A 25,063-nucleotide genomic window follows, 5' to 3' on the forward strand; every position below is an offset into this window, starting at 1 on the left:
CAGCAGAGCTCATTTTGCCTCGCCAAATGTTGAAACTCTTTTTCTTTATCACAAGGTCTTATGTCATTGCAGAACTTATTCCTAGTTGAGACTTCCACCGCGTAAATCCTCCCAATTTTGGCGGATGCATTTCTCGAGGTTATCATGAGGCCTAACTAAGTACCTTTTCTCCGCCTAACCATCATCACCATCATATTCTCAGGCGAAACATCTCCAGATTCTGCTTCGGATTGCTCCGGTCTATACCACCAGTCGTGTCTCTCTACAGGCTACAGCTTGATATGCCGTTTTTCGGTCACAAATTCAAGTAGGGTTTCAGCTGTTGAGCCATTCCTAGGCATTCTCCTTGAGTCCTTGCTCACCTTGTCGACCTCGCTATTCGTTGCCAAGCACACAAGTAGGAATTGTTGGCGTGTAAGAGAAGAGCCAAGACTCATGATCTGCAATATATCAAATAAATCCCCGAAGCCAACCAAGATATGGCCGTCATGATAACTCAGCATTTTTCTACCTTTCAACATCTGGCCAAGTATCTGGTTCCTTGTACTTATACTTCCCCTGCACTGATCCCGATCAGCCCGCTTCCTCTCCTTCACATTTACCATGGTCATTCCTTCAACCATTCTTACATTCGTCTTTAATCTTAAGCACTCAGCTAGTCCCTCCTTTCATACAAAATCTGTGAGATCTCACACAATTTCATTTCCTAAATTGTCTTGTAATATTATCCACAGTGTCTAGGTTACCAAGATCCACCATATGTAGGATTGCTGCCGTGATTATTTACAACACACAAGATCATTGATCTTCAAGATGCAGGGCTTCACAGCCGGCATTGTCATAATTTCCTGTTTGGTGTCTGCTTCAGCCATGCCCGCAGCCAGCGCCCAAGCAACCTCAGCCACTTTACCTGCTCCGACTGGCGCAGCCACAGGGTATACAGTATGTTCCTCCTCCTACCCATACTCAAGTCATTAATGACGACGACACGAGGCTGACATGAACCTCCACCTAGGCAGCAATGGTAACAGCACAGCCGCCATAAGGAACGACAAAAACCTCCAAAGATTCACCAAGATCCTCTGCGGTGCTCCCATAACCGTCGCCCAGAACACCACTACCAACAGCAGGCCCTTCTCCGTGGCGGGTGGAGGAGACATCTTTGTCGACGTCGACACTGCACTCAGCAGAACCTGTGATGTCCAGCACAATGTCTGTGCCGACGCCGCCAACATAGGACAGGTAAATGATGTTGAATGGGATGATTTAATCGTGCAAAACCGAGAAATAATTAGAGGGAAAGCATTATAACGAAACAAGAATAAGAATAAAAAGAAATCAATTAATGAGACGAGAAAATTGGCTATATGATTGAAGTATAAGTAATTGGGAAATGTCTTGACTCTACATATGTTAAGTGCTTACAGTAAGGGAGGGGGGCCAGGCCAGGGCCTATAGCCATAACCCTAGAACTATAGTCCCCTAACCCGCTTGGTAGCTGAACACACCGTCTTGCAGGGCAAGAACATCTTGAAGCTAAAGATCGGCCTCGCATGAGGTGCTCAGTTTACCCTTTACTCTTGCGAGGTCAGCAGTGATCGGATTCAATTTTCACGTTTGAGAGAGATAAAGAACCCCAAATTTTGATTCCTACACTCTCAAATTGTTGCGGCAGACAGACAGGTTCGTACTAATCTCACGCCTCACCACAATTTCCACCAAACACGTACTCACTCACAATTCAGACACCTTGGGAATCTTCCTCCTCCTCACATCCATGGCAACCTCAGCCAGTGCCGTCAAGGCTCTCACCTGGGGCGCCATCGGTGCCAATCTCTACGTCTTTGGCAGATGGCATATCGTGCCGTACAAGCAAGACCCAAAAGAGACAGCCTCCGCCAACAACAAGCAGCACCAGCAGGAGCCCACGTCATCCTCGTCGCCAGCCTACCGCGAGGTCCAAGCACGAACAGAGCGCTACATGCGTGACAACTACACCCTGAGCAAGCGCAACATCGATGAGGGCCGCTGGTACACCGTCCTCACCTCCGCCTTCAGCCATCAGAACCTCCCCCACCTGGCCATCAACATGTTCATGCTGCGCGAGGCCAGCATGATCGCGAGCCACGTCGGTGTCGGCCCAGGACGCCTGGCAGCTCTCGCCCTGGGGTCTGCGCTGGGCGGGTCAGCGGGGTCGCTGTACGACAGTACCAGGCGTGTGCAGAACGGTGAGCCCGATGTCCCCGGGCTGGGCGCCTCAGGCATGGTTCAGGGCATGCTGGTGGCGACCATGCTGGCCGCGCCGCGCCTGCCCATGCAGGTTATGTTCATTCCCATCGAAATCTCATACCGGAACGTAGTGGGTGGCTTCATCGCATGGGATTTGTACAACCTGTACCAGGAGAGAGCGGCGGGTCAGAGGAAGGAGAGCTGGACGGGCTCGGGCTCGTATATTGGATATGCGGCGCACCTGGGCGGCGGGGCGTTTGGGGCGGTTTTCTATTTGCTGGCCATACGGCGGGGCAGGCGACTCCCGTCGAGGTTTCGATGATTGGACTAGGTAAAGAAAGGGGTCTTCATCATACAGGATTAATCGATTGATCATCTTCAGCATGCAACAGGGGCGTCACGACGAATATTACCTTTCAGCATTGCACATTCACACAGTACAGTCACAGCATTCTCTTCGTCTTTCCTGCCGGCTGTTATTGTTATTTTTTTATTATCAGCACACAGATCATCAATGATTGTCCCTCGGAACCGGTTGTCTCTGTGCGATCCGCTGAAAACGTACAGCCCTCTTGAAGACCATGCCCTCGCTCAGCCCACCAACCTCGCGACGGAAAATGTCCTGCCACGGCGTCTGGCTCGGGGGTACCTGGTACCCGCCCTTGGTCTCAAGCTCCTCGCGCCTCGTCCTGAGCTCCTCCTCTGACAACATGATATCAACACGCCTCTTGTTCAGATCTACCCGAACCACATCTCCGTCCCTCAGCAGCGCCATGTTGCCTCCGTCTGCGGCTTCGGGCGTCGCGTTGAGGATGCTCGGCGATCCAGACGTCCCAGATTGTCGACCGTCTCCGATACACGGCAAATCCCGCACCCCCTTTCTCAGCAGCCTTGCAGGCGCGTGCCGGTTGACGACCTCCGCCGCGCCTGGGTAGCCCAAAGGCCCGACGCCCCGCATCACCAGGATCGTCCTACAATCAATCTCGGCGTCCTCGAGACGTTCGTTGTAGTCCTCGGGCCCATCAAACACTACGACCCTGCACTCGAAAGCGTTTGGGTCGTCAGGGTTCGACAAGAACTTCTCACGAAATACAGGCGAGATGACCGACGTCTTCATGATGGCCGAGTCGAAGAGCGTGCCCGTCAGGTGGAGAAAACCTGCGTTTTCTTTGATGGGGTGGCTGAACGAACTGATAGTCTGCCGGTCCCAGGTAAATCGCCCTCGCACATTGTCGGCCACCGTCATGCCGTTGCAGGCGATGGCGTCAGGATGCGGCAGCCTGTCTGCCGCGAGCAGCTCTGCCATGATCGCAGGCAGGCCTCCAGCATGATAGTAATCTTCGCTAAGCATCTCACCAGCAGGCTGCATATTCAGCAGAAGAGGGATCGAGAACCCGATCTGGTCCCAGTCGTCCAGATCCAGCGGCACACCGGCGTGTCTTGCTATGGCACAGAGATGAATCGGTGCGTTCGTGCTACCTCCGATCGCAGTGTTGGCCACGATGGCGTTCTCGAAGGCACTGCGAGTCATGATGTCGCAGGGCCTCAGATCCTCGTGCACCATGCCCACGATGCGCTCGCCGGTCTGATACGCAACCTGCGACCTTTCCCTATACGGGGCGGGTATTGCTGCGGACCCAGGCAGTGCCATCCCCAGGGCCTCGGCCAGAGCGTTCATCGTTGACGCAGTACCCATGGTGTTGCAGTGGCCAGGGCTAGGCGTACCCCTAGCAACCATGTCGAGGACCTCATCGTCGCTGATGCGGCCCGCGGCGTGTTCCTCTCGAGCGTGCCAGACCACCGTGCCAGACCCAACCCTCTGCCCGTTAGCCCAGCCATTCAGCATAGGTCCGACATTGAGGCAGATGGCTGGGATGTTGACAGTGGCGGCAGCCATTAGGCATGCTGGCGTTGTCTTGTCACAACCAGTGAGGAGCACGACGCCATCAAAGGGGTAGGCGTGCATGAGCTCGACCAGTCCGAGATAGGCCAGGTTTCTGTCCAGAGTCGCCGTCGGCCGTCTCGTGCTCTCCTGGATAGGGTGCATAGGGAACTCGAAAGCAATACCACCAGCTGAGCGGATGCCTTCACGGACTCGCTTCGCCAGCTCAATGTGGTGTCGATTGCACTACGAGAAATGCACAGTGTATGTTAGAGAACTGTCTCTCTCTTCTTGATCACAGGCAGGTGGGAGACAGAGAAAAAGATGCTATTTATGGAGTTTTAAAAGAAAGATTATTCCTCTCACAGGAGCAATGTCAGACCCAGACTGTGCGATCCCGATAATGGGCTTGTCTGACATGAGTTCCTCTCGGGTGAGCCCAGAATTGAGATACCTCTCGACATAGAGAGCTGTCATGGCCAGGTCATCCTTCCTATTGAACCAGTCCGAGGAGCGCAGCTTGCGCTTCGGCTTGGGCGGCGCGAGCTCGCTGCGAATCCTGGCCATGGTCTCCTCCAGCTGTCTCGCCCTGGCCCGAACCTTGGCCAGTTCCGCTTCGTAGTCCTCGATGTCGACAAGAGGTCGGTCACTGCAGTCATCAGTACAGTCTCCGCAGGCTGACTCGCAGCTCATGTTTGTTGCTCGCGGCACGGGGCGGTTTGACTAGTCGTTTCGAGTCGGTACTGTCGGCGTCCTTTTTTCTCTTTCCTCTCTCCCTCTTTCCCTGGTCTTTCTCCAACCTCTGTTGCTGCTGCTGGAATGCGAGTTATTATTTTACCACAACTGGCATGAATAACCTCCCAAGCGTGACGCTCATACCCGTTCCGCAACTGTAAAAGACTTTATTCAGTCACAGGACACGGCCCATAATTTGTTCGTCATAAGGGCAATTTTTGGGCCCATAATTAAATCGAGTACTAAGAACGTGTTCAAGCATGATTATCGAGTTTAGGTGCTGGTAGTGGGCCGCCTTGGGCCGGTATATATATGTCAGGAGGGCAAAACACCCAGGACATGATAACAAGTTTTTTTTTAAAAATATTTTGGAGGCTCAACATTTCAGCCACCCACTACGTATATGTCCCCAAGGACAGTACGTATAGACCTCTCGAAAAAGGAGAAACCTTTCACCTTAGTCTGCCAAGCCATATCTCCGGTCGCGGGCGTCTAGGACCCTCACATTACAGTGACTGAGGTGTCATTAGTGGGTCGAAATCATGCAGGTACAGTATCTGTGCACCAAAGATTCGCTGGTGTGGAATCTTGCTGGCGGTCCCCTAGTAGTAGTGCTATCTACAACAAAACAGAGACACAGACGATATCCGGGTCAAACATCGCCCCTACTATCTGGATCCTGGCCGCGCCAGAATTTACAGCGCCCTGTACGTTTGTTGACTCCATTATTATGCAGCTCGGCGCCTCAGTGAGGGGTTGTAGTATCTTAGTAGTTCTTTTCGAATGATGCCCACTCGGCTGAAGATATGGCTATGGGAATTCCCTCAACTCGTTGAGGGACTCTTGATGGGGAAAACGAGATGTCCAAATTTATACACGTCCAAACAGAAGTCGTATGCTTCAAGTAGTCCCACAAGACATATAGCATTTAATGATATCTGTCCCAGTGGTACCTGAAAGGGTGATATTAATTAAGTACTTTGCCTGGACAACTACCCAGCATCTCAATAACAGTCTACGCTTTCATGAAAGTAAACATCATGTGCAATCTAGTGTGTGCCTTCGTTCAATCATACGAGCTTCACAAATCCTCAGAAGCCACTCATCTCCTTGACGTCCTTGTAGCTTCTGCCTTGCATCGCTATGATAATTCCTCCAACTATTCGGGAATACACCCAGTTTCGTCCGACGCAGTGACGCTCCGAAGCCTCAATTTGCCGTTCCATCTCGTCACAAGATAGACTGATCTTCAGAGAGAAAGAGAAAGAAAAGAGGGGAGGTGGCACATGGCATCATTAGCATGCACGTCGCCGGCCATGGCCTATCAATCGAATCCCGATCCGCCGCAAAATGTACATGAAATAGGTTGTTCACGAAAAGGTTTCCTTTGGATGAAACCAATCATGCCTGCAGCCGATGAATCTCCAGATATCCCCCCTATGGCGCCAGGTATGTGTCCCGCTTTGCTAACTTGCCCTGCTTTTGTCTTTCTGTTCTGTCCATTGCTTTTCTATGATGACTGCCCTTTTTTTTCCTCTCTTCTTTGGTCTTCCAACCCCTCCATCCAAAAGTCGCACCGCATCAGCCGCAGAAGCTGTCAAGGCATTTTATCAACACCACAATGCCGCAGCAGTAAAGACAGCATTCACAGCACCCGTGGTCCCTACGCCCACCTCTGAGGTCGGGAGACCCATCGCCGGACGGCTGGTGCATGCGTATTGGCTCTTGTGGGCGATAAGAAACTGCTGCCGCCTTGGTATGATCGCTGGACGGGTCGTGTGGTTGCGGCGCCTCGTCTTCGGGTGTGACGGATAGCGGGCGTTGGGGAATGTAACCCGGCGCGGGTGGGGTGAGCGTTGTCAACTTGTCCATTCTGTGTATGTGTGCTTTGGTGTGTTTGTGTTTGTGCGCGTCTGTATGTAACGGGCTCGTCAGGTCGTTGAGGAGAGGACTTCAAGCACAAACGGGAAATGGATGCTGCGTGAGCAATGATCTGAAGACGTAGGCTTGAGGGATCGATATGAAATGAAAAGAGAGAGAAAGAAAGAAAAAGAGACGGAAAGAGCACGATGTGGAGACAACTTGCGGCTCTCAAGAACAGGATCAAGTGATCGCAGAGGTTGGTGGGCGGAATGTCCGTCATACTTGCATTGTGTTTGCATAAGCAGCAAACTCCTTCCCTCCTCCAGAAAAAAAATCCCCGATTTAGAACCAAGAGAACGGGAGGAATTGGAGGAGAGCAGCCAAAGTCTCACAGCCCAATGTCGTGGAACCCTATGCTGAGGTCACACTCTCGGGAAACTCGGGCGAGCCGGTACGTGGGATCCTTCGCATCAGCGTATCAAGTAAGAATCTCACCGTGGGGTCCCTCGTCCAACCTTGCATGAGCACGGCCGAATTGAGCTCCTCTGATGAGGTTTTTAGGTCGAAGAAGAGAAGAAAAAGAAGACAAAAAAGGAAAGGAAGAAGGAAGAAGAAACAAGGAGAGGAAAGGATAATCTGAAGCCCAACCCAAGTAGCGAAAGCCTTTTAGCTAGAGTGAGAAGGTTGTGGATATTGAAACGTATCAAGCATCCTCATCTTCTTCCTCTGGTGGCTCGTCTTCACTTTCGTCTGTTACCTCCTCCTCCTCCCTCTCCTCGTCCTTCTCCTCCTCTTTTTCTTCTGGCTCTTGTTCTCCAAGCTCTGTCTAGGCTAATACGTCGTCGTCTTCCGACTCGTCATCACCAGCCTCCAAGCTACGAGCGGCACCTGGTCCAACGGCCAGGAGGATATCCATCAGCGTTGCTGTGTTGAGATCATGCTGTTGAGCCTCCCAGATGAGTCGCTTCATGCCCTTGGCCCACGTGCCATTTTGGTCCTTACGATTTTTGTCTAGCTCACCGTGCGCGATGAGCATCAGAGTAGCCTTTTACAAAGTCTTCAATAGTGCCTCTGACCAGTGCTCTCTATGTTCCTGCCGAGCTTACTCCTATCCCTAACGACATCGCTCGGATCTGGCTCATGGCGACAAGGGCGTTCCTCCGTGTGCCGAACGAGACGCGGGGTCCCTCCATCTCCTCGAGAAGATGCTTCTGCATCCACTTCAGCTTATCCCGCACGTCCACCACCTTCTTGTACCAAAAGGATGCCTCCTTCCGCAGAGCGGCGCGAGAGTAGTTGGGCACGCCGTCCCATTCCTTGAGCGGATCATACTTGCCCTTCCAACTCACTTCCGCCTCCTCCCTACGAACGAGGTATGTAAAATCCTTGTCCGGTTCCGGCACGACCGCATCAGGCACAGGGTTTGGCTTCCTCCCACGCACCCGCTCATCGTGGATGCCGCGTTGACATCCTCGCGGGCGACCTGAAGGAGGATTTCATAAGCTCAAGCTCTTACCGTGCAGAGCTATCGAGCATCTACCCGTTACCTGCGTGGGCGGCCGAGACTAGGGTAGAGTAGGGGTCGTGAGATGCTTGGCCCTTCGGGTTGAGGATCTCGAGAGCTTTGTGTAGAAGTATGGTCATGTTCTCGGGGTGGGCCATAGGACCTCAACCTGGAGATGAAGACACCCGAGGCCGTGGTAGTGGCGGCGGTGGTGATGGTGGTGCCTGTGGCGCATCATCATGTTTGTTGTTGTTGCTGCTGCTGCTACTGCTGGTGGTATTCAAAGTGAACATGCTCCTGTAGACTCTGCTGTTGAAGCCGCAGTCGTGAAGGGGTATGAGGACGTGAGCGAGTCGCGTCTGTCGCATGTGGATGTTGACGAGACGAGGAGGGTCCAGCGTCGATCCGCGGCCGCTTCGCTGGGCTTGGTCCCCATGCCATGATCCAGCAGACTCGATCCTCTGTGGGTATGGGAATTTCCTGAATAGTGATCGAACTACTGGTAAGGCAGAATGAGAGAGACCAGGGTCTTGCCAGGCAGATACAGTGGTTGCAAACAGGAGCTATAGTGAGACGAGGGGCCGCTGCTCGATCCATGTCGGGGGGGTCGGCTACGGCAACCACCAGCCACGATGGTGCCTTACAGGGGGCATGATTGTATTTATATACTAGCATGATACATTTGGCTCAGCGCCCAGACCACTGCAGTCGAGAATGCCCCCTCACGTCAAGCTCACTCACCAAGAATATGAAATCATTCGCCAATTTAAAAATACACATCTTTTTTTTCTTCCTTGAATATAATAAATTCCTCTATACATCCAACCTTGTTCTCCCCAGCACCACACAAAGAAACTAAATTTCCTTAGACAAGACAGTAAATCTAGTTCCTCTGCCAGGCTTCGAGACGTCCCGCTCGAGTAGTCACCGCTGACCAGTCTGGCGATGCATAAGCCGTTCATACACGACGGAGGAGAAGGACACTTGGACCCAGCAACTCTTATAGATACAATATAACGACCAGATGAGATTTGTCCAAGAGGTCTGAATTATTGTTAAATTTGATTAGCGAGTGCCTAGGCGGCATGGCTCAACAACCGATCCCATAGTCTCTCCAGCTTGTCAAGAATACTTCAACTGCTAGAATCGGTATTTTTGCACCTGCGCTTGTGATCTTGAGACTTTCCAATATATTGATAACCAACTCTCATCATGGTAGAAGTAGATCTTCTTCAAGCCTTCATCCAACTCACGGAATATACATTTACCAACCAGTCCAAGCCTTGCCTTGGGGGCGCTATATCAAACAATCCAGTGATCGAAAAAGATACTTGAACACCATGCTGGAATTTGTTTCTTTCGTATAGATTCATTCAACAGTTGAAATCGCAGTCACAACTATCACACGCGCAGCCGTCACAGAAGACGCAGCAGCCACCGCAATCGCACTGATCGCACCCAGTACAGCACGTGAGGTCGCAGTCCGGACCGCACCAAGCCGTGTCGATACCTCCGCCTATCCCGGCCGAGTAGTCGAGTGCCTTCGGCGAGTCTAATGGGTATTCCATCACGGGTGATGCGCTGGGTTGGATGTCGATTGATTTTGTGGGGTCTGGGCTAGTCGGGCCTCCGCTGCCGAGTCCAAGATATTGTATACACATCGCGCTATGGCTCGTCTTATAAGAAAAAATATAATGTTGAGCTGCGGGAGTTGTTTTGAATCGACTGCTTGGAAAGTATTTATGACGTTGGAAATTGTCGATTCGCCAGTATCAAAGAGCAATGATTTCAGTCGTTTAGACCTTGTACTTGATCCGTCAAATCCGCATACATTTTCAGGAGACTTGAACAATAAGTAATCTTTACGAGAACTAACCATCGGCCGGCCCTCATCGCTATCGAATCCTCTGTTTCTTCTGTCTGTTTGACAAAACCCACCCCGCCAGGACATGGGGCGCGCGGCTGGAGAGTGTTGGATTTCCCTCTTCGGGTGAAGGAGTCTGCACCGCCGCAATTGGGTCAAGTTGGGCCCGACTGAGCCCCCTCAATGAATGCGAAATAAGTTGGCTGGCTGATTGCTATGAAACGTTGCTCGGATGGAATCAAGCGGAGGATCGTAGATCGCTCCGGTCAGGCTGCTGTTGCCAACCATGACCCATTTTCCTTCCTCCCGGGAGGCGGAGCACTTCTCTAGCAAAGCTTTTTGTGCGAATTCGCCAAAGCAATGTACCAAGTTACTTCGTTTGATAAAGAACTGGGTGAATTTATTATCAAAGCGTAATCAACAAAATTCACCTTGCGTTGCTCCACAGTCTAGGTGACTGGTCTGAGTACCTTGCAGTGATTCTCATATGATCATTCTTTGGGGGAATGTCCATCAAAGCTGTGTATACATGCGCTTTATTTATTTCGAAAAGATCAATCCAACTCTCTTTTCTTCCCAAATTCACCAGTAAATCAAGAGATTCAAGCTTTTTAACGTCCTCAACACTATTCCGAAGAAGTATCACTGTCCCATTGTGGCTCTATTCCAAATCTAGGGTAGGAAACGATGAGCGGTGTCAATGGCATAAAGTCAGGTATTCGTTCTGCGACTGCTTTCTTCCCGATCCGAAATCACAATTCAGAAGCCTTTGACCGTTAACCCATCCAACTACTTCGCCAAACCGCGTTCCCTCAGATTTCGACTTCGCTTGTTGCTTCCGCCTAGTCATCCAACGAGCACAGCACCGAGCCAACACCATTCATTCACCCACTATTTCAAAAGTAAGATGCCAACTAATAAGCTCTGAAGGCCCTCTTGCATGTCTGGCAGGTGCCTTGCTTTGCTGTGTCGGATCTTCTAGCCTGTTATTTCTCCAAGATCTGTACCTAGCGGGCACTGATTAGTGGATTCGTCACTTGGTATGTTTGCGTCGTCCAGACTAAGTATCCGAGGCGTGCTGAGGGCTTCCACATAGACCTAGATCGCTTGAGGAAGCCTTCAAGCGCGACTGAAAGGCAAACACTGGCCTCGGCTTTCCAGAAATATTGGGAATCTCGGGTCAACAGCGCATGCTCGGCGAAGTCGCAGGATCGACGCGCGGGCATCCAAGACGCCAAGTTCCAGTGTTGCTCTTGCATTATCAGGCTGGCTCGTGGACTTGTGCAAAGTGAGCTTGCTCTGAAGTTCGGGGCACCAGTTCGACGAGGATTCGTGACACAGCATCTTCGGTTTCTTGGGCAAATGCGGCACCTTTGTTGGCAAGGCTAGCTGACAGCGCTGGTACCCCACCATACTCAGATACCAGCGCAAGGTCTGTAGCTGTACATCCAGACTTGAGGCCGTACGGAGAATCAGCCTCGCCAGACACCTCTGGTCTCCTTGCAGGTGTGTAAATCTCTGATAGGCGGCTGCTCGTCTTTCTCCGGCGATATTTTCTGAGGGCGTGGAGTGCACCAGTGATATTGCCAGGAGGAATATCCACCGCAGGAACAAAAGAGCTCGACGGGTACCCAAAGGTGCCTTGAAGACTCGTGGGCATCTCCCTTGCTATCTTCAAGCTTGATTTGGGTATCCCAATGGTGTCTTCGCTGGACAGCAGGCTCTGTTTCCGCGATACGCTCGACAAAGTCAAGTCCAACAATTTCCTACCTATGGATGTATCTATTGTCGAGCAAGGTGTTGTTTTCATCTTGGATGCTGCTTCAATCCGTATCACTACTGCTTCAAGGTCAGACATGATAGTTCTGAGATCGGACATAGCCAAGGGATTGACAGCACTCTGGCTCGTATGGGCTTGCCCGGGGCGAGAAGAATTCTCTTCCTCACACAAGAAAGGCATGTTGGAAAGGGTGTTTGATTCAGCAGAAAACCTAGAAACAGACGAAGAACGAGCATTCTGGCGTCCTTCTCGCGAACTTGGCGTATTGTATGATGTACCGCATTGTGAGGGACAGCTTTCAAGGTGACGGCCAGAACGGTCTTCGACTTTGGATCTCCCACAGAGGCACTGGATCTACATGACATGTTAGCCACATTTTTCGTGCTGGTATAATGTTTGACGAGAACACATGGGGTTGAGGGTTCAAGTGATATCTGTTAGTTGTAATAAACGTACTTCATATCGCGCTCTGGCGCGTGAGGACAATTCACCTGACTTGACAGGATAGCACACCACACTCGAGGTTCGAGAGAGATGTGTGTGCTCAGAATCTTTCCTGGAATCCAACGTCCCGAGAGCCGGCACAGTTTCGGTCATCACAACTTTGGCCTTTGAGTCTACCAGAAATGAGACTTCTGAGTTGTACAAGCGCCGGCCACGTCTTCCACCGCGTGACTTGCCCAGACGCAGGGCTTCGTCGATCGACCTGAGCCTTCGGTCTAACTCCCCCGACTCGCGATGTTCACGAGACGACGATAGATTGATCGGTCCAGAGCAAGACTTTTCGAGCATCGCATTAGATACGCAGGTTGTGTAACCGTTGGTGTACCCCTTCAAAGGTGTCCGAGACTCATGCGAAGATGAGAAGTATCCGGGGAAGTAGTCCGTTGAAGATCCCTCTCGATGTATGGTCGCACTTGAAGTCGAGGCCACGTACAGCGTGAGGCCCGGCGGGCCGTATGTTTCTTGATGGTAGAGATCAACTGAATGGTGGCTTTTTGACAGTGTGTGCTTCAAAGGGACGCCGACACAGCCTCTCAGTAAGTGTATGGCTTCAATGCTGCGCATCTGAGCGCCATCACAAGTGTCTTTATGGGGTGAGTGGGACTCCGACTTTGTGCGACGAGCAATATGTAGGGGACCGTCGCAGAATACAGAAGTCCTGTGGGTAAAGCCGTCAGATATCTGCAACGGTAGATGTACGTGCCGACTGTATTGTTGGTGATCACTTCGCAGCGTAAAGGGTATCATCTTGAATGATGTATGATTGATCCTCAGGCAGGACTGGAAGCCAGAAAGTCGTAATTACGGCCTCAGAGGTTCGACCGAATTCGTTACGGGAGAGACGCAATTATATCAGATAATAAAATTCCTAGAAGGAATATGGTTTCCTGGGTAGGTCTGCTGCCATAGAAATACCACCGTATATGGAGCAAAGAGAGCATTAAGAACCAAACCAGGTGCAGAAGAGGGTTGGCGAAGGATGGGTGTAAGTAAACAAGAAGAACGTATGCATTGCGAACAATTCACATACTCAAGCAAGTACTTAGCCATTAGACCTCGGTGCTTCAATGTTCTAAGCCGCCTCTGCCAGGAGGTTTAAATCACACTGGAGACAGCGACTTGTTCTTTCCCAAATTGGAAGAAACCTCGATGGCTACTCAAAGTACGTAAAAGTGAACCAGTTGTATGCAGCCCACTTGCCGCCGTTTAATATGTGGCAAATAGTAGAAGTACAATCCAGAGATACTATCGAACAATACCCGATACAGTTACTACAACTTCATCCCACCTAGCATTTTCGCAACCCTCATGCTCTGCCTCATACTCAGATCCAGCATGATCTCCTCACTGCCACCGGGAATGGCATACGCCCTGACGTCTCGATACAGCCTCTCGATCTTGCCGCCCTGCCCACCCCTCGAGTAGCTCAGACCGCCAAAGATCTGGCTGGCCTCCCTCGCGCAGAACTCGAACGTGACTGTGGACTGCGCCTTGAGGCCTGCGATCGGACCACCCAGCCGCAGCATGGCCTCGGTCTCGCCCATCTTCTCGCACTGGTAGAGAACGTTCTCAAGCCAGTTGTAGGACGCTTCGATCTGCCGCGCCATGTGGGCGAGCTTCAGGCGGATCACAGGATGCTCGATGAGCTTCTTGCCGAAAGTGCGGCGCTTGTTGGCGTACTTGACCGACTCCTCGAAGCAGACACGGGAGAAGCGCAAGCACTGGATGATGATACCCACACGCTCGTGGTTGAAGTTGGTCATAATGACTGTCGATATCTGTCAGTGGGAATTTCAAATGCTCGAGTTGTGTTGCGGCGGTTCGAAACTTTACCTCTGAAACCCTGGTTCTCCTTGCCCAGCAGGTTCTCGACAGGCACCTTCACGTCCTCGAAGGTGATGTACGTGGTACCACTAGACCACACACCCTGGCAGTCCATTCTCCTGGTCGAGACACCACCGTGCTCCCTCTCGATGAGCAACAAGCTCACGCCATTCATGCCTGGGCCGCCAGTACGCACCGCGGTGGTGAAGTAGTCGGCCCAGATGCCATTGGTGATCCACTTCTTCTCGCCGTTGACGATGTAGTGCTTCCCATCTTCGCTCAGCTTGGCCTCACATGTCAGGTTGGCGACGTCGGAGCCAGCATCCGGCTCTGTGATGGCCAGGCAGATCCTCTTGTCACCATTCAGTATACCAGGCAGGATCCTGTCCTTCAAGCTCTTCTTGCCAAACTTGACCAGGGGCGGGCAGCCAATGCCGAAACCTCCGATGACGTTCCAGACGAAGCCGCCCGAGCCGACACGGGAGATCTCGTCTGTGATCAACAGCTCGTGGAACAAGTCCCATTGCTCGGCCGGGACGGACTTGATCGGGTTAGTGACGTAGTCCTTCTGGTATGCAGTACCCAAGAGGCCGGCGAGGTAGCCCCGTCGTCCCATTTCCTTATACACAGAGGCCGGGACCTCTTTCTTCTCGTCCCACTCGGTGACATTGGGCTCGATCTCGTTCTCGACCCATTCGCGGACCTCGGCCCGGAGTGCAGCGTGGGACTCGTTCCAGTAGGGCGAGTGGAACTACAAATAGATAATGGCAATCGTCAGCAATCTGTCGCTGGTTCTCCCTTGAATGCCAAAGAGGAAGAAAAGGACCTACACCCTGATACCAGTTCGGGTCGGAAAAGGGGATCTGGTCTCCAAACGGCTCCAGCGCCTCCGCCTCCTCGTTGCCCTTGGGCGTGACGGGCGTCTTTGCGGGTGACGTCTTAGGCGCGGCAACGGGCACAGGCTCTGCGGCGGGCTTGGCCTCGGCCTTGGGCTTGGAGTCGAGACTGCCAATCTGCAGTTGGCCCTTGTACTTCTTCAGAATGCCCTCGTTGTGGTATTTCCAGAACTGCTTCGAGGCGTCTTTGCCGGCAACCCTCTGCAGGATCTTCTTGCCACCTGCTCCCGGAAAAGATGTTGGTTAGAGACAGATCACGGCAGAGCCAGATGCCCTCTCATGTCTAGGATGGGACGGGTGGTGGGTGCGGTCTGGTAAATCTTGCCTGGGTGGTCATCCTGGAACTTTGTCACGTCGTAGACATCCTCATCGACGATAATCCAGAGAGAATCAGGCTTGTTATGCGACGAGACGTCGCTTGCACTAAACGTCTTAGACATGGTGGATAACGATACAATAATCTACTCTTTAATGCTGAAATAAAATGTCTAGAGTCTCGCTCGTTTTCCAAGGCGATCAGAAAGTAAGAAAGGGGAAGGGGGGAGAAAGTAAAATGGTAAGAAGGGTGTCTTATCCTCACAATAGTAAGGAAGGCGGGTCGAAAAAAGGTAGTAGGTTTTATTTTGTCTATGAAGAGAGGAGAAGGGTATAACAGCTCGGCTGGAAAGGTAACGGACTATCACATGCTTATTGGGAGACGAGACGGTCAGAAACGAGGACACGAGGACAAATAATCCCTCCTGGTACTTTTCTTCAACACTAACGACCCACCCCCGTACGGGACCGAGTACCTATAATCTGGGGATTCGTGGGGAAACAAGAGCACCACCCACAGCCTCCTCCTTCTGGAGCCGCTCTAGCGTCTTCTAATGCACACCGAAGTCTTAGCCTTGCACGATGGTAACTTTGTAGGATCCTAAGAGGTCATGTGGTGGCCTTCCTGGGAGGAAACACTGGGAGAAATGAAAATGGCAATAAGGTTTTTGGCATGTGATGATACCGCCGAAGCGGTGGACCCGGCCCCCCTTGTATGAGCTGATGTCATCGAGGTCGTTGACCAATCACCATTGTGATGACTCCAGGCCAGGGGCCGCTTGAGGCAGATGCCGAGGCTCTTTCTTCCATTTGGAGGGAAATGAGACTGCGCTCGGCGACCGGCCGGTTTCTTTGTCACAGGGTACATACTCAGACGGTCCTGGCTTCCAGAATTGTCAGGTGTGGAATACTCGCTTGGAAGACGTGCTCCATACATAGTAGGCTATTCACCGGGGCCGTTGTCTCAGAGGCGCCAACGTGATGTGGCGTTACCAGGCGGCTGTTCAGGAGACGTATGTGACGATGACTACACCACACCACCCCAGTGGTTTGCTTTGGGCTGGTCAACCATAGTATACTTGTGTGTCTGGTCTTTGAGCGGATATTCAAGTATAATCGTCCCTAGGAGTTTATCACAGAACCCATCAGTTTCCAGAGGCATGCAGAGAAGGAAGTCTTTCAGATTGTCAGATTGGATAGTGGGTCCAGGAAACGCGCTCTTCTCCTTGGCTATGTGTATCTGTTCCGTTCCAGTAATGGTGCGCAGGTTGTGTACATAGCAGCGTTGTCACGACGTTGCATCACAAAGATTCTGCTTTCCCCCTTGCCTTGATCCCATTTTGCCCCGTGAACGCCGCAAAAACGCCATTGCCCTTGGGACTGTCCCTCGGTATCGGTGTGATAGTTGTAAAGCAGCAGACGTCTAACTGAAAGTCTTAGCTGGAAGAAAAAGAAGAACAAAAGGGAAAAGGGAAAGATTGATCGACCAAGAGCGCAAGGTAGATCAGGCAGTGCCTCGGGGTTTCGCCTTTGCCTTCGCCTTCTCCTTCTTCTCGTCCTTTCGCTTCTTCTTTGCCTCCTCGTTCTTCTCTTCCAACTTTCGCTTGTGAGCCTTCTGCTCCTCTTCAGTCCTAGGAACTGGCTTGAAAAAGCCCTCCAGACGGCTTTGCTGCGCGTTCTTCAGATTCTTCTCCAATCGCACCGCACCTGACCGGACACGATCCTCGGAGAACCCCTTTTCGTTGACCAAGAATTGCACCAGGCCGTCAACATCAGGCCTGTCCCACTTGAAGTCGCACATGGGGTCGTCGGCAGGTCGGACGTCGGGCTCGAAGAATAGGTCGCGTGCGTCGCGGTATGGCCAGTCGTCGGGCAGGGTATACTTACCCTTCTTATCGCTCTCGATAAACTCGACAACCTTCTCGAGGCTGCCATGCTCGCGGATCAGCTTGAGGGCAGTGTGCGGTCCGATTTTGGGAATGGGGTCGAGATAGTCGCAGCCAAGGAGGATGCAGAGATCGACAAACTGCGAAAGGCCGAGTCAGCATGTCTGTTACCTTATCCTAACAGCACATACAGAGTTGAAGCGAAAACGTACCTGCTTGCGGTCCATGTTCAGGCCGTCCAGAACCTTATCGACGTGAATCTCTTGGATTGGCTCTTTGCGTTGCTCACTGAAGGTAAGGTGACGCAGAAGAATGGGGGTGTTGAAGCAGAGTGTGTCCATATCCTCACTAGCCGCAGCGTAGACCTTGCCAGCCCGGGCCAGGATGGCACATTGAGCTTCAGCCTCGGTGGGGGCAACCAGGTATGGTACGCCCATGAGCTTCAGCAGGCGCTGACACTCGGCATTATGCTCCCTTGTGACGCGAACCGTCCGTCGCGAGAATTTCTCCACGTCCTCAGCTGTGCCCGTCTCTTTGGCCTCCTCCAGGCCCTCGGTGGCCTCCTGTTTGCGCTGGTATCGGCGGGCGAGCTCGCCGGACTTGAGTTTGGGAGGGGCGCCATCAAAGATATAGAGGGGTTTGATGCCGTTATCTATCATACGCAGCGTACGGTAGAACATACCCATCAGGTGAGACGTGGTCTCGCCGGACTCGTTCATGAGCTGTTGGCCATCGGATCGCACTGCAATGAGGAAGGAGTAGATGCTCATGGATCTAAGAGAGGGTCAACAACAGCAGGCTCAGACACAAGCACAGCAGACGTACGCATCCTGGAAGCTATCAGCATAGACAACAGCTGCTGGGCAAGAATGCGGACTCACAATAGCGACCTTGCGGCCGAAATGGTTTTTGATCTCGCCCTCTTTGATCGCGTCGGGCGCCTCCTCCTTGATGATGGAGAAGAGCTGTTTTATACCCATTTTCGCTATTAGACGTTGTGTCTGAGAGACTTCTTGATCCTTGTTCTGTCGGTCGCGAACTCTTTGCGTTTGTGAACGAGTTGCAGAGGCTAGAAGATGATGGTGCTGCCTAGTGATTGATCACTTTAGTGATGTCACCAAACTTTCTCCAAATCGACGCGCGCAGAAGGAAGGCGCGACGCGCCGCGCCGTTGAATTGAAGGAGCAGGGGTCGGTCAGTCACCTTTCAGTGGGGCATGATCACTTTTTCGACCGCGAGGCAAGAAGGGCCACGACGCAGCCTAAAATAAATAGAAAATGAAAAATCGGATTAAAACAGACTACAGAGTTTCCCAGGGAGATAAGGCTACAAAACGAAGACAAAGCAAGCAAAAAACTCCGATACGGGGAATCGAACCCCGGGCGCCGCGGAGCATCAAGTGAACTTGAAAACGCGGAATGTTGGCCACTACACCATATCGGATGTGCAATTGACATGTGACGAGGCACTGTTATTTATGTAGCTGGCCAACAAAGCCCCCTGGCAGCCAATAAGCTCGCTATTGTCACTATGCAAGTATTTGGCCTCCAATCACGAAACTTGCTGGCATGTCGGCAGCTGAAAAAGCAGACTTCTTTCTTGGACATCTTTCTTCGCAGGAGGCTTCTGCTTTGATCGGTCCTGAACAGGCTCGGTATCCCTTTTGTTGTGGCTGCCGCGTTCTGAAGTCGAACACGCCGGTAGCACGCCATGGATTAGAGTTGGTCAACATCATAGATTGTTGAGCCTCGACCAGGTTTCCTGAAAACTCCGTCGAGCTCCATGGCTGGTCCATGGTGAATAGCCGTGTCTGTTGTGGTAGTGCGTTAGAGCGTAGCTTCGGCAATGGTCTGAAGTCACGACTTGGATGATAGTACTGGCTGATGATGTGATCCTATCGGGATCGATATCTGTGGCCTTCTAACTAGCAAAAGGAGATGTAACGACCTGAACAGCAAGGACGCTCGTAGGTGGTCAAAGAGGGACGGGACTCAAGCCCCCAGCATCCACAACAAAAAGGCTGGAACGCGTTGCGAGTTGTCTGAGTTACCAGAAGCAAAGCGGTGGGCGCTTCTGTTGAGGTCATAAGCACGAGTCGAGAAGGTCATATGTTGACAGGGAAGAAGGAATCAAAGAGACAAGAGCCATGCGTGGGGCTTGAAAGAAGTATCGAATTTGACCGAATTTCATAGCAGTTATGTATGTTGCATCTACGGAGCGGGAAGTAGCGACTTGGAAAGAAGGGTGGCAACAGCAGCAGGACTGGTGCGCATGCACATCTTCGCCTGAAATCCAAAGTACAGAAATCTGCCCATCGCCCTGTGTCGGTTGGCGCTCCTAACAGCATAAGAAAACCCCATCAGGGGAATATGGAGCAACATGGGCGGAGCGGAGGCCTAGTGTCGAGTACGCTCTGGGCCTTCTCCGAGATGAAGACCAAAGCAAGCAAAGATAGTGAGGAGGGCAACAAGGGGGCTAGAGATGATTGTCGCACCTCTGCAATCTTGGTTATTTTTCATATGCTCATAATAATCTTTTCTTCTGCTTTTGCCTTCCAAGATCGGGCCTCGTGTAATGCATAATTTACAGTTATAGCGTCACTACCACCTATGATTTCCACGTCTCCATGGCTGTCGCCGAACCATGCTGTCCCCATACAACTCCAGCACCTTACGCAGCCCACACATCTTGGCCTGTCTTCTCGATCCAATTGCCTAGCTGATTGACGCTGTTGTCCCACTCCGCCAACCGCAGACGCATGCTATCGATCTGTTTGAAATCCAATACCTTGGGCTGTACCCAGTTGATATTGGCCACCTCATCCACCTGGTCGACTGTTCCCCTCAAGAGGCCTAGACTCAGCGCCTTCATGACGAGATGCTCGATCTCGTGGGGCTTGACCTTCGTCTCCTGCTCTATCGTCGCAAATGACATGGCGCGCTCGTGGGGTGGTCGTCGGAAGACGGCCTCGGTCAACGCTGCCAGATAGATCTTCTCCCGTAGCTTGTCCTTGTGTTGGGAGAGCAGGGGGTCGGAATCAACGCTGCCGGAGAGCATGTCGTATCTCGTGAGGTCGCCCGCGTTGAAAATGAAGAGCAGGTCCCGCAGCCACTGGTCCTTCTTGTCGTTCAGTGCGTCCAGGATGGGGTGTAGAAGCAGCTCGCCAAAGTTGTAGATGCTTGTCGACACCAGCGCCGAGGTCGCCAGGTCGTATGCCCGCTTGCGCCGTTCGGCATCATCCAAGCTCTTGATGTCAATACACGCAAGGTAGAGGAGGGCGTTGCGGTAGTAGGACGCAAAGTCTTGCTTGAGGTAGTAGTAGTCGGCGTTGACCTTGTAGAACGTGGCATGGACGACCGTCTCGACCGAGTCAAATACGTCCAGCTTCTTCTCGGCCTTGTCGAGATCCTTCCGCGCATCATCGAGCTTGCCGAGTTCCAGCTTCACATTTGCCACAGCCACGGTCGCGTAGACATAAGCATTTCTTGAGTTTGGATCCTCCTCTTCGTCTGCATCCTTCTTATTCTTCTTCTTCTCCAGCTCGGGGTCAACCTTGCCTGCTACAAGCTCCACAAAAGCGAGGCGTTCTTGGAGGTCTGTACGATGTCAGTGTGTTTACCAAAAAAAACCCATGGTAACGAGCGTTGGTGGTGTAGGTACACACCTTGGCATTGTGTTGCTGCCTTTAAGGCGAGGTCGACTAGCTTCAGCTGGTTGATCTTGTCGGCAAACTGAAGGATGAATTTGTTGTAGATGGCCATGCGGAAGGGGCCGCTGTCGGGATGGTTGAAAATGGTGACGAGGGTCTCAGTCAGCTCGTGCCATAACTTCTGCTCCCAGAGATCTTGTAGACGTAAAGTGTCGGCCTGCAGGGGTTCGGAAACCTGGGAGAAGACCTCCGACAGGAAGGTCTGCGTGGCTTCGTCCGGCTGCATGTTGCTGTTTGTCGATGATATGCGTAGGTTGGCGAAGGCAGACTGGCTCTGTTGTCGGGAGGGACACGAAAAACCGTAGCTTTCTTGAGACTTGGCGGACTGATTGGGGATGAAGTCAATGTCTCATTCGTTCTGGAAATATTTTCTTCGCGAGGTAAGCTGGGAGTAAAGGAGGGGAGAGATCGAATTTCTGTAATACTTTGGAAGCTGTTGATGTTCGAAGGCCGACGCGGCTAGGGTGCAGCCTGGTCGAGAGCTCCCATGCATGCCCTCACTTGCTGGGCTTTCGCAGCAGTTGGCTGCAGCCCACCACCCCTGTGGGCCGATCCCTGTAGAGCTTATGTCAGCGCTCCCCTCCGTCACCAATCCAGGGTTAGTTGGCCCGTGCGTTCTTCGGCCGGCACTGCTTGTCCCTGCTTGGGAATTGGCTGCGTCTGGTTGGAGCTCTCCAGTTTGGAAGTTCGAGGCGCCGCTTCGTCCACCTACTGACGACGGGAAAAGTAACCCATTGACCACGCCCAGTACCCTCTTTGTGACCCGCGCTCAGCAAGAATGGCCTCACTACCAAAGGCCGTACGGTCGTCCTCCAGAACCGCCCAGAAAGTCCTCCAGCAGAGGTCGGTATCAGATGTCGCGATTACCCGCACGGGGAAGCCCATTCTTCGGGTCCAGGGTGGAAGGTCAGTCTTGCTGGGCTTGCTTATCGAGAGACGTTCCTGGTGGCTGACTTCCTACGAAACAGATCGTCACTTGGCGGTACGAAATACTCTGACGTCAGTGCGCAATGACGAGCGAACGCATCTCTGACCCGAGTTACAGGACACACCGCGACGGTATTCGGCGCGACGGGACAGCTTGGACGATACATTGTGAACAGGCTTGGTATGCTGGCCCTTCTTCTCCAAGGTGAATCCAGGTGCTGACGGGTCACGCGTATAGCTCGGGTAGGATGCCAGGTTGTTATACCATACAGGGAGGAGATGGGCAAGCGGCACCTGAAGGTGACCGGCGATTTGGGCAGGGTGGCCTTTGTGGTATGCACTACAAACGCATGGAGTCAGGTCCCAGATGCTCACTACCTCCCAGGAATATGACCTGCGAAACACTGAGTCGATTGAGGAGGCTGTAAGACATTCGGACATCGTCTATAATCTGGTGGGCCGGATGTACCCAACAAAGTATGTCTGTCTAATGAGTCGCGGCAAAGGGATATGGGCATTCAGCGGCTAAATGTGATCCAGGAACTTTTCTTTGGAGGACGTTCATGTCGACGGCACAGCTCGCATTGCCGAGGCAGTGGCCAAGTACGATGTGGATCGTTTTATTCACGTCTCCTCGTACAACGCCGACCCTAACTCTCCGGCATCTTTTTTCGCAACAAAGGGTCGTGGTGAGCAGGTTGCTCGGGACATCTATCCCGAGACGACCATCGTGCGACCCGCGCCCCTGTTTGGTTTCGAGGACAATCTGTTGCTGAAGCTGGCTGGTCTCACGAACCTCTTCACCTCAAACAACATGCAGGAGACATACTGGCCCGTGCACGTACGTCACAAATCCCATCAAGGACTGTGGGCGAAGCTTTTACTGACCATCTCGTTTAGGCGATTGACGTTGGCCACGCCCTCGAGCTGATGCTCTACGATGACACTACCGCCGCGCAGACCTACGAGCTCTACGGACCTAAGAAGTACTCTACTGCTGAGATTGCAGAAATGGTCGACAAGGAAATCTTTGCCAAACGGCGGCACATCAACGTGCCCCGGCAGATCCTTGAACCCGTCGCCAAATTGTTGAACCAGGTGCTCTGGTGGCCGATGCTGTCTGCAGAGCAGGTTCAGATGGAGCACGTTGACCAGGTGATTGATCACACGGCCAAGACGTTCAAGGACCTCGGAATCGAGCCTGGTGATATCAGCAAGTTCACATACCATTACGTGCAAGGATTCCGCAGCGGCGCGTTCTACGATCTGCCGCCGGCGAGCGAGAAGGAGAAGAGAGAGGAGAGGAAGTATCTACACGTGCTGGACGACCAATAGAAGAAGAAATAGAAGAAAACAAAGAAAAGGGTGAGGCAGTTTGGGTCCGGTGGGCGAGCATGGAAAGACGAGCAATTGTAAATATGTGACTAGATTGTTTCTTTTCTTGCGCCTTCAATTTGAAAAAGAAATTCCCATATATCATGAGAGATACACCGTGGAAGTATGTTGTGATGCCGTTAAAATGTGTGACAAAGCCTAAAGCGAACGAGTTGTGGCCCGCGGAGCCTCTCGATTAGGCGCCGTTGACACAAATTTTCTCACAATGAACACAGCAAACAACGTGTATGAACCAAGGCACCGCAATAGAACCGGCCCCGTACTTAGCGACCTTGGCAGAGGATACGAGAAGAAGAAAGAAACATTATTCTTCGAGGCCTGCCCAGAAGGAAGAAATCTCGAATTCATCCCAACAGGTCTCGGAATTGAAAGAAGATGGCTGACTCGGATGACGAGCCCATGTTAGAACCCCCCTCATCCCGCAAATGTGCTGCATTCAAACAGTCACTGACCCTTCACCGCCCATGGGTTCTTCTCCTTGGTAGAACCCTTTCCTCGCACGCCCTCGACGCGCTCAAGGAGTTCTACACTGAGCGCGACGAGCGCGCCAAGCAGTTCGAGCAGCTCAAGGCCGAGGCTGAGGATAAAGCGGCTGCTGCTGCTGGCGGCCATGGAGCAGGCAGCTCTACGACGACAACCGCGGCGGCCTCGCTGAAGTATCCTCTATCCATGGACACGTTTGGCGAGGATTGGAACGAGAGCCAGTTTTGGGTGAGTGACCCTCTGTCATACGCCCTGGAGGAGGTGATGCCAAGGAGACGGCCATGCATGATGTCTGGGTGGTTTCTCCCTCTGTCTTTTTTACTCTCTTCTTTCTTTTCCGCTTTTCCTTTCTCTCTTTTGGACAAAGAGTCTTGTTTCGAGCGCAACTATGTCTCCTAATGATAATGGGTGGGCAGTACTCCGATGAGACGGCAACACTCCTCGGACACAAACTCCTTGACGGCGCCACGGCGGACACCAAGATCGCCATCGTGAGCGCCCCGAGCGTATTCGTCGCGCTCAAAAACATTTTGGTAGGCCCCTCCTTCCTGAGTTCTCAAAGTACTTGTGTACAGACGAACACAATGGTCCAAGGGGAAAGCTGGCTGGCTGACTAGTGGTGCTGTGGGGGAAACGAATGCAAAACAGGCATCACAGCCCCCCGAGATGCCGAAGCCATCCCTCACACTGCTAGAGCACGACCACCGCTTCGGCGTGTTCCCTGAATTTGTCTTTTATGATTTCATGCAGCCCGTCAAGTTGCCCGGTACGCTCCCTCCTTCCCTTTACCCCGCCTAGATCCATCCAGCATATGCATCGGCTGACCTGGACACAACCCACGTCCCTCCTCCTTGCCAGCCGAACTTAAAGGCACTATAGACCGTCTTATAGTCGACCCGCCCTTCCTCTCCGAGGACTGCCAGACCAAGGCGGCTCTGACGGTACGGTGGATGGCCAAGGCTGCGTCCCCAGAGACCAGGCTCATCCTGTGCACCGGCGAGCGCATGGAGGGGCTCGCGACGAGACTCTACAAGGCCTTTGGACTGCGGACGACGACGTATGAGCCCGTTCATGCCAGGGGTCTGAGTAATGAGTTTTACTGTTACGGTAATTTTGAGTGCGCGGAGTGGAAATTCAGGGGTGGCGAGGCTGGTGGCGTGAAAGAGGAGGGCCGATAGTATGTGTCACTCAGTGAATCAGTCACTCATGCAGATGTTAAGCTCGGGGCCTAGGGGCCAATATGAACAAAAGAAAAAAGAAGAAGAAA

At 52.4% G+C, this 25,063-nt stretch overlaps 10 protein-coding genes and 1 non-coding gene across 11 annotated transcripts; 3 read left to right on the forward strand and 8 right to left on the reverse strand.

The window, feature by feature from the left end:
- Positions 1-870: 870 nt before the first annotated feature.
- M406DRAFT_352435 (uncharacterized protein) lies at positions 871-2,551 on the forward strand (the record flags this gene model as incomplete). The annotated part of the gene is made up of 5 exons (XM_040922690.1): positions 871-942; positions 994-1,242; positions 1,419-1,426; positions 1,676-1,683; positions 1,746-2,551. The coding sequence occupies 5 exons, from the start codon at positions 871-873 to the stop codon at positions 2,549-2,551; spliced, it is 1,143 nt and encodes a 380-aa protein (XP_040774647.1).
- A 189-nt stretch (positions 2,552-2,740) lies between these two features.
- M406DRAFT_49506 (uncharacterized protein) lies at positions 2,741-4,804 on the reverse strand (the record flags this gene model as incomplete). Its single annotated transcript, XM_040924390.1, has 2 exons — positions 2,741-4,357; positions 4,478-4,804. 2 exons carry the CDS (start codon positions 4,802-4,804, stop codon positions 2,741-2,743), a joined length of 1,944 nt encoding a protein of 647 aa, XP_040774648.1.
- Positions 4,805-5,885: 1,081 nt separating this feature from the next.
- On the reverse strand, positions 5,886-6,995 carry M406DRAFT_323257 (uncharacterized protein). The gene has a single exon (XM_040919753.1). It carries the CDS (start codon positions 6,716-6,718, stop codon positions 6,428-6,430), a length of 291 nt encoding a protein of 96 aa, XP_040774649.1. The 5' UTR covers positions 6,719-6,995; the 3' UTR covers positions 5,886-6,427.
- A 540-nt stretch (positions 6,996-7,535) lies between these two features.
- M406DRAFT_352436 (uncharacterized protein) lies at positions 7,536-8,622 on the reverse strand (the record flags this gene model as incomplete). Its single annotated transcript, XM_040922691.1, has 3 exons — positions 8,257-8,622; positions 7,816-8,192; positions 7,536-7,754 (listed from the first exon to the last, which is right to left on the reverse strand). The coding sequence occupies exons 1-3, from the start codon at positions 8,369-8,371 to the stop codon at positions 7,536-7,538; spliced, it is 711 nt and encodes a 236-aa protein (XP_040774650.1). The 5' UTR covers positions 8,372-8,622.
- Positions 8,623-11,338: 2,716 nt separating this feature from the next.
- Positions 11,339-13,108, reverse strand: M406DRAFT_74265 (uncharacterized protein; the record flags this gene model as incomplete). The annotated part of the gene is made up of 2 exons (XM_040925726.1): positions 11,339-12,211; positions 12,314-13,108. The coding sequence occupies 2 exons, from the start codon at positions 13,106-13,108 to the stop codon at positions 11,339-11,341; spliced, it is 1,668 nt and encodes a 555-aa protein (XP_040774651.1).
- Positions 13,109-13,632: 524 nt separating this feature from the next.
- M406DRAFT_341138 (acyl-CoA dehydrogenase NM domain-like protein) lies at positions 13,633-15,521 on the reverse strand (the record flags this gene model as incomplete). The annotated part of the gene is made up of 4 exons (XM_040921630.1): positions 13,633-14,129; positions 14,195-14,936; positions 15,016-15,302; positions 15,407-15,521. 4 exons carry the CDS (start codon positions 15,519-15,521, stop codon positions 13,633-13,635), a joined length of 1,641 nt encoding a protein of 546 aa, XP_040774652.1.
- Positions 15,522-16,559: 1,038 nt separating this feature from the next.
- On the reverse strand, positions 16,560-18,262 carry M406DRAFT_279731 (PIN domain-like protein; the record flags this gene model as incomplete). Its single annotated transcript, XM_040918394.1, has 4 exons — positions 16,560-17,422; positions 17,495-18,056; positions 18,108-18,112; positions 18,164-18,262. The coding sequence occupies 4 exons, from the start codon at positions 18,260-18,262 to the stop codon at positions 16,901-16,903; spliced, it is 1,188 nt and encodes a 395-aa protein (XP_040774653.1). The 3' UTR covers positions 16,560-16,900.
- Positions 18,263-18,638: 376 nt separating this feature from the next.
- On the reverse strand, positions 18,639-18,725 carry M406DRAFT_t93. Its single transcript has one exon. It is a non-coding gene; the product is annotated as a tRNA-Glu (tRNA).
- A 1,087-nt stretch (positions 18,726-19,812) lies between these two features.
- M406DRAFT_99739 (uncharacterized protein) lies at positions 19,813-21,217 on the reverse strand (the record flags this gene model as incomplete). The annotated part of the gene is made up of 3 exons (XM_040926468.1): positions 19,813-20,780; positions 20,835-20,878; positions 20,947-21,217. The coding sequence occupies 3 exons, from the start codon at positions 21,215-21,217 to the stop codon at positions 19,953-19,955; spliced, it is 1,143 nt and encodes a 380-aa protein (XP_040774654.1). The 3' UTR covers positions 19,813-19,952.
- A 515-nt stretch (positions 21,218-21,732) lies between these two features.
- M406DRAFT_357176 (NAD(P)-binding protein) lies at positions 21,733-23,391 on the forward strand. The gene is made up of 7 exons (XM_040923606.1): positions 21,733-21,897; positions 21,960-21,973; positions 22,037-22,099; positions 22,157-22,251; positions 22,304-22,395; positions 22,459-22,759; positions 22,819-23,391. Exons 1-7 carry the CDS (start codon positions 21,770-21,772, stop codon positions 23,251-23,253), a joined length of 1,128 nt encoding a protein of 375 aa, XP_040774655.1. The 5' UTR covers positions 21,733-21,769; the 3' UTR covers positions 23,254-23,391.
- A 321-nt stretch (positions 23,392-23,712) lies between these two features.
- On the forward strand, positions 23,713-24,974 carry M406DRAFT_262650 (uncharacterized protein; the record flags this gene model as incomplete). Its single annotated transcript, XM_040917522.1, has 4 exons — positions 23,713-24,024; positions 24,213-24,329; positions 24,445-24,562; positions 24,667-24,974. The coding sequence occupies 4 exons, from the start codon at positions 23,713-23,715 to the stop codon at positions 24,972-24,974; spliced, it is 855 nt and encodes a 284-aa protein (XP_040774656.1).
- Positions 24,975-25,063: the final 89 nt, after the last annotated feature.

The sequence above is a fragment of the Cryphonectria parasitica genome (genome assembly GCF_011745365.1).
Source record: "Cryphonectria parasitica EP155 unplaced genomic scaffold M406scaffold_6, whole genome shotgun sequence".
NCBI lineage: Eukaryota > Fungi > Ascomycota > Sordariomycetes > Diaporthales > Cryphonectriaceae > Cryphonectria > Cryphonectria parasitica.

Coding starts and splice junctions, on each gene's coding strand:
- M406DRAFT_323257 (XM_040919753.1), bottom strand. CDS start 6,718: ATGGACAAGTTGACAACGCTCACCCCACCCGCGCCGGGTTACATTCCC.
- M406DRAFT_357176 (XM_040923606.1), top strand. CDS start 21,770: ATGGCCTCACTACCAAAGGCCGTACGGTCGTCCTCCAGAACCGCCCAG. Junction 22,100..22,156: donor ATACATTGTGAACAGGCTTG/GTATGCTGGCCC, acceptor TCACGCGTATAG/CTCGGGTAGGATGCCAGGTT. Junction 22,760..22,818: donor AGACATACTGGCCCGTGCAC/GTACGTCACAAA, acceptor CATCTCGTTTAG/GCGATTGACGTTGGCCACGC.